General features: G+C 34.7%; 1 protein-coding gene across 2 annotated transcripts; it reads right to left on the reverse strand.

Moving 5' to 3' along the window:
• Positions 1–1,262: 1,262 nt before the first annotated feature.
• On the reverse strand, positions 1,263–5,875 carry LOC133307150 (cyclase-associated protein 1-like). 2 transcript variants are annotated; one of them, XM_061507590.1, is made up of 10 exons: positions 5,506–5,875; positions 4,476–4,641; positions 4,337–4,401; positions 3,584–3,875; positions 3,357–3,504; positions 3,136–3,245; positions 2,818–2,873; positions 2,664–2,720; positions 2,314–2,457; positions 1,263–1,826 (listed from the first exon to the last, which is right to left on the reverse strand). In XM_061507590.1, the coding sequence occupies exons 1-10, from the start codon at positions 5,785–5,787 to the stop codon at positions 1,740–1,742; spliced, it is 1,407 nt and encodes a 468-aa protein (XP_061363574.1). In that variant the 5' UTR covers positions 5,788–5,875; the 3' UTR covers positions 1,263–1,739. The 2 variants fall into 2 exon arrangements, with proteins under 2 accessions (XP_061363574.1, XP_061363573.1); XM_061507589.1 differs by having other exon boundaries at positions 4,476–4,644.
• Between the last annotated feature and the right edge of the window lie 776 nt (positions 5,876–6,651).

A 6,651-nucleotide genomic window follows, 5' to 3' on the forward strand; every position in this document is an offset into this window, starting at 1 on the left:
AGAAGAAAACACTGCAACAGAAGAATCTCAAGAAATCCTAGGGGTTGGGGTGAGATTGTGAGAGAGACATCCTATTTATATTTTTCACTAAAAAGTCTCACGAAATCCACACCAATAGAAAATCCATTACAATCGTCGGATTTTTGAATACCACGAGATTGTGATTCCATTGTTTAAAATCCTGATAGAATACCAACGAATTTGGACAGATTTTAAAATAATCCTTTAAAATCCTAATCGAATACCACGTGACTTTTTTTTAATCCATTAAAATCCTAATCGAATTCCAACGGATTTTTTTGTCCAAAAACAATCTATTAAAATCCTTTGAAATCCCAATCTAATACACCCCTAAAAGTAAGTTCATTTTACGAGTTTGGCTTCAGAATTTCGAAGCCATATTACTTATGATTTCATTCTTATTAGGAAAAATCATATTACTTGATGTATAGTCGTAACTCACTCTACAGTACCACAAATTGAATCAATTTTTTAATGAAAAGACAAGAGTTTGGAGTCTTCTAATCGCATAATACTAAGAGATTAGTAATAAAAATATCCTATTCAAAGAAATCACTACATTGTGCTACCCAAAAGTGTTAAAATATATTGATGATGATTGAAATTAGTCAATTAGAAAATATTAGTAACTAGAAGCACATATAAAAATAAATAAATAGAGAACAATCCATTTTTTTGGTCAAAACTTCTTAACGATACTTTTTTTATTTTAAGAAAACTTCTCAACAAGATTTTAATTATAAAACTTTTCAAATACAAAATAAATTATTCTAAATAGACACTAGGCCACGGGCATGGCTGGATTACACTGATCATTCCCCACAATTCCAAAATACAATATGTTTAGAATAAGATGGGGGATGTGTTTGAGTATTAACCATCACCGAATCTGCTACGGAATACATACAGCCTCCATTAAAACTTTTATATAGGACTTTTTTTTTTGCAGATATTTCGCTTTTTTAATGTAGGACTTTTTTGTTTGTGTGCTAGACACAGCTTTAAGATGCTCGAGTTCTTCTGCACTATAATTTTATTTATTTTTTCAATTAGTTATCCATAAAACTCTCGAGCGTTTGATGCTCACCAGCGTAACCCTTTTTTAAGCCACTGACACGAATGAGTTTCTGAGTCACATTAATAAGTAAAGGAGGGGTAGTAAAAATGATTGATTAAATTGAACAAAAATTTGAGTTTTGTCATCATGTGACATTTTAGATATTGATCAAAATGTGGGCAGAAACCAAGAACGTCCACAACTCATTTCATTTCCTCATTACAAACTTGGGGAACAAATCCATTCAAAAGAGATGTACAAACAATTTTAAGAATGCACCAAGACCCCAGTACATCATATTGCTCTATCCCCAAAATATGCAACAATATGAGAATGAAACCAAGATATTCAGACAAATGTAAGGGTCCTCTGAAAGCTAAGAATCCAATTGCAAAATGCAACTAACAAGAAAAACCCGCTCAAGCAGAAGCAAACTCTGACCCCCAAAAAATAAAATAAAAATCATATGGATGTTTCCAATGGTTAAATAAGCCAAAGGAAAAATCACAAGCTTAGGCAGCCAAGCATGAATATGGTAAACCTATGTGTATGATTGTATTGGTAAACGAATTAAAGAAACAAGAAATTGAAAGCACTCCCACAGCAATCCAAGGAATAAGATGATGTAAGTATAAATAAAAGCTCCAAATTTCCAATCAATTTAACCACCAGAGTGAGAAGCTGCAGTTGTTTCAAAATGGCCATCCTTGAATACATGAATGTATTGTTGTGGCAAAGAATGCTCAACCTGCAAAAGAAGTTGTGGTTAAAATTTGGAATTTATATCACCTGACTTCCCTAGTTCACAGATAGTTTCTGACCAAGAAGTATGCATCCAATTTAACAATTTTCGGAAGACTGAGCCAGTAAGTCACATGTAATTTTACGATGTTTCAAATAAGATTCTAATTATAAATGGATTCCATCCACTGCTGTATGATAGGTAAGCAAATTCAGACTGCACACAGCACATATTGAGGTGGGAAGCAAGACACTTCTAAATTGCAATCAATAACAATAACAAAAACATACTATGATATTCAACTTTCAATGGTCAGGGCATCAAAATTGTCCGCAAGAAATTGTGGGGAAAAGAGGAATGGGTCTATTAAAAATATGAGTTCATGTTCAGATGATGGGGAACCAAACTTTGCAATTAGCGAGTTAAAGGATACAGATATCAGTAAAACCAAACTTTTCAGTATCAAATATAGAACAGGAAAATGAAAACTTACCCAATCATCATCAGGCTCAGCACCAGGAACCAGTACATTGATCTCACTTGACTTTGCTGTAGATAAGGATGCTTCTAAAGAATCTTTGCTCAGATAAAGCTGGCAACCAGAAGTGTTGTCCACCGAAATTGTAGGAGCTAAACCCTTTTATTAGTGAAAGTAAGGGTAAGTACAACCAAATCATTTTTTATCTATCAAGTCTTTTATTTAGTTATAAACTCTTATCCTTTGCATCTCATCAGTTATATCATTAGTAAGATCAGTACAGCTATTATAATATTTTGGCAAAATAATATCATATTCAAGACATTGGAAGTTGTTATGGAGTGAAAAAGAGGCAGTGAGGATACCTGGCATTGAACCTCAACCCCATTACTGTTTACAATCTCACAAGCTGCAACAACATCCTACATTTTAAAACAGACAAATTAACTCACATTTCCCTCAATATGAATTAATTCCATCATCTAATATTATAAAATCTCTGTTTTTTGTCTCACAAACCTTAAACACAACTCCCATCTTTGTGCATTTGTCAATAGTTATATTGTTGACCTTGCCTGCAAATTGTTTAGAAGTGATTTAGTCACTTGTAGCTTTTTCACCAACTGATAAGTTTGATAACCAATAGGAAAAAAAAAAAGCTTTTAACATAAGGAAAAAAAGTGTGTCATTTTAAATGAAATAAGTTGTGTCATTGCATAGACACAAAGAGGTGGGACTACTGGAAAAAAAATAAAGACAAAAAAATAAAGGAGTGGGAACCACACCTCTGTGTCTATGAAATGACACACCTTTTTCCCTTAACATAATTATGACTACCTTGAATCTGCAAAACAGAGTTTTTGCATCCATAAACATATACAGATTGCTTTGCATCACAATCTTCAATGACCAAGTCTTTCTTCTCAATTTGATTCTCAACAGCCCACCTACAGTGGCAGAGAAAAGTTAGGTTAGGGAGATGAAATAGTGACATTGACTTTATATACATCATAGTAACTAAAATGCACGTGCGCACACACGCACACATATAAACCTACTTGCGGCCCATTTGAAGTTCGAACTTTGGAGGCCCTACTTTAGAAATTGCATGCGAACCTGCATGACTTTCTTTTTCTCTAGTGCCAACAATTCCAGTTCTATCTGTGCGATTCTTAGTCTTCATACCATCCGTAACCTTTCTCAAACCTATTAGATAAAGTTTCTATAATTCATAAATGCTGAATATTCAATCAAGAAAATAAGAGCATTAGCAAGAATATGCTACCTCCAGTGACATTTCCTGAACTGAGTTGTTGAAAAACAGCAGACATTCCCTCTTTTTTCTTAGAAGATGAAGCCTGAGATGATTCAGGACTAAAGAGAGAAGCAGGCGGAGGAGGAGGGGCAGCAGGTGCAGGGGCTTTTGATGGAGCAATAATTTTTCCTGTTGGACTCCATACAGGGCCTAAAGGATAGAAGCTCTTGACATAATCCCTCAAACCAGGTATATACAAATCTTTCAGAGCTTTGGCCCACTCAACATGATTTGGGTCTTTGTTTCTATACTCTACAAGCACCTGATTATGACAACAAATGTAAGACAAGATCATTATCCTTCACTCGCTAAATAGAACCCAACATGAGATAGGAAACCGAGAGGAAAAATCTAGGAGGCTAGTGCAATATCAGTACACATTATTCTGCACTTAAAATGTTAGCAAAAGTAAATTGTAAATCAAGCATTTAAAATCACAATGACTGAGTTTAGGCATATAAATATTAAGATTGTTGATCATCTTTCATTTCCTTTCTCAGCCATTATTCTGATGTAACTCAAGAAGTGGATAGAGTTATGCATTTTAAAGTAAATATGAAACTTTGTTCAATGCAAGGATATAGTACTTATCAAGGGGGAAAAACCTTAACTTGCAGAGGACTCCTTCATATTTTCCTCATAAATGTTAAAGGGAGAGTACCAGTAGTTCATGAAAGTTTATCCAAGACAAATCAACAAGCTCTTGGCATGCATCAAGAATACCTTGTTGCTGTAAAACTCGGCCATTTGCCAACTTTCTTCCACATGTGCAATGGGCATACTCATACCTTGAAAAAACATAAAAAACATAAGACACCAAAATATAAAGATTCATCCTAGAATAGATTCATTCGTCACTTACCACAGTCCTTCCCCGTATATGCAATCCATGCTAGAGCTGAGAGACTGTCAACAGCAGCCTTCAAGTGATTAAAAAAATCGGATCTCCTTCCTTCTGTCAATGTGCTAGCTTTCACGATCACTTCATTCAATGGTTTCAGAAATTCAGCCAACCCAGAATGATCAGGCTTCTGCACAATGAATGATGTGTGACAAATTAACAAAGCATTCACAAACACCAGGACATGTACTCCAAAGAAGATCAAAATATACAGCACGAGCTATTATATGCACTTTCTTTTCTATTATCCATAAACAATCTTGTAATTCTTTTATAGCAATCCTAGTATCCTAGTTAGGCAACATTATGCTTATGCAAATTGTTTTGAAAAGTGATGGATGTAGTAGCCCATTTGAGGAAATTTCAAAGCCAACTAAATATGTTTGGTCAATTTCACACAACTGATTCTCACAAGTTCCGAGACTGTAGAATTAATTCTTCCACCTGAGAAGGTTTTATTGCTTTTACGGTGGAAAATCAATTCTAGTAGCTGCGTCTCATTAGTTTTAAACAAATTTCCTTAATATAAATTCCACCATGTGGAACCTTAATATTTTACTGCATACTCTTTTAACACCTCAAAACTGATTTGGTTTACCATGCACACACAAACCCAAATTTAAAATCAAAATTTTCAACAATCATTTTCTAATCATCACCTTTTTTCAATTAGTTTTTTTTTTTCTAATTTTTTTATTTATTTTTTTACAATCTAACCCAAATGGGCACATTGTTCATCCATTCAAAGTAACAAAAATTTAACAGCAAAATTGCACATGCATGAAGGAAGAAAAGGATTACTTCCAGAAAGATGGCAACCGAAAGGGCACATTGTTTGTCCATTCATATTAACACAAATTTAACAGCAAAATTACACATGCAACAATTTATTCACGCCAACCAAATGGCGCACGTGAAATTGAAATCCGTTAACAGGCTCAGATCGACAATCCCTCGTGGAACAGAAAGCGAGAAAACAGCAATGACGAACCTGAGTGAGCTTGAGCTTAATCAAAAGCTCTCTCTGGACAGCAAAAGCTTCCTGCACAACTTTGGTCACCTCCGAGACCTGTCCTCCAATAATTTCGGCAGCACCGGAAACCCTAACAACATACTGGCCGATCAGATCGTCGAAGGCAACAACGGACGGATCGAGCACCGCATCCGCGGCGTCGGAACCGCCAGCCGGTAAACCGGAAGAGCGGATTCCGGTGGTTAGCGCCTCCAAGCGCGACACCGCCGATTCCAATCGATGTATGAGCTTCTCCTCCATGCCTCAGATCTGGTACCAAATGAGATGATGAAGCCGTTATCCCTTTTTTTATTTAATTAAAAAAAAAAGAGAACGATACAGAAAGGGAAATAGTGGAACAAAGAAAAGTAGTTTTAAGTTTATCTTACTTTGCGCGCGAGGTTGGGATTTTATTGGAGCTGCTAAAGGGGAATTTCTTATGCCACCACGTGTCATTTTAATTTTTTTTATTTTATATTTTGCTTTAATATTTCTACATTAAATGTAGATAAGTTATCTACATTCGCTTTTAAAACGACGTCGTTTTGTATTAAAAAAATTAAAAATTATAATAAAAAAGATTATTATAATCCTGAAATAAATTATAATTACAAAAATACCTTGATTTCTACCTCAAAACGACGTCATTTGGGGCTCACTGTATATAAGTCATCTACATTATCCTCTATATTTTTATGTAAATAAAAATTCCAATTTTTGTGTTATTGTGTTTTAAACTTGTGCACGTACGCTTTTATAATAAAGAATAAACAGATTCTATTAAATTATAAAGTTGTTCACAATGTTGGCCATGAGAATGTTGGAATTTTCTTAATTGACTATGAATGTTATTTTGTTGTAAATAAGCTGATTATTTAACTCGAGTTTGGAAAAGCAATATAAGTTTAATATTGTCGGAACAGGGACCATTTTGTCACGTTTGGATAAAAAAATTACCAAACTGTCACGCTAACAGTAAATTTTGTCAAACTGCCACGCGGTATAATTCGCTACACAGTGTAGCGAATTATGCATGCAAGTAATTCGCTACACAGTGTAGCGAAATATGCCACGTCAGAACCAAAAAGTGCGATGTGTCAAAATTGTTGAAATTCGCTAACCTAT

Source organism: Gastrolobium bilobum, unplaced genomic scaffold (genome assembly GCF_033153095.1).
Source record: "Gastrolobium bilobum isolate Gb01-03AN ecotype WA unplaced genomic scaffold, APGP_CSIRO_Gbil_v1 utg39213, whole genome shotgun sequence".
NCBI classification, from domain to species: Eukaryota; Viridiplantae; Streptophyta; class Magnoliopsida; order Fabales; family Fabaceae; genus Gastrolobium; species Gastrolobium bilobum.

Excerpts from the sequence above, each read along its gene's own strand:
- LOC133307150 (XM_061507589.1), bottom strand. The coding sequence starts at position 5,787 with ATGGAGGAGAAGCTCATACATCGATTGGAATCGGCGGTGTCGCGCTTG. Across the intron at positions 3,505-3,583 it reads TTCAGGAAATGTCACTGGAG|GTTTGAGAAAGGTTACGGAT; the intron begins GTAGCATATTCT and ends TTTATCTAATAG. Across the intron at positions 2,721-2,817 it reads AGATGGGAGTTGTGTTTAAG|GATGTTGTTGCAGCTTGTGA; the intron begins GTTTGTGAGACA and ends TTTAAAATGTAG.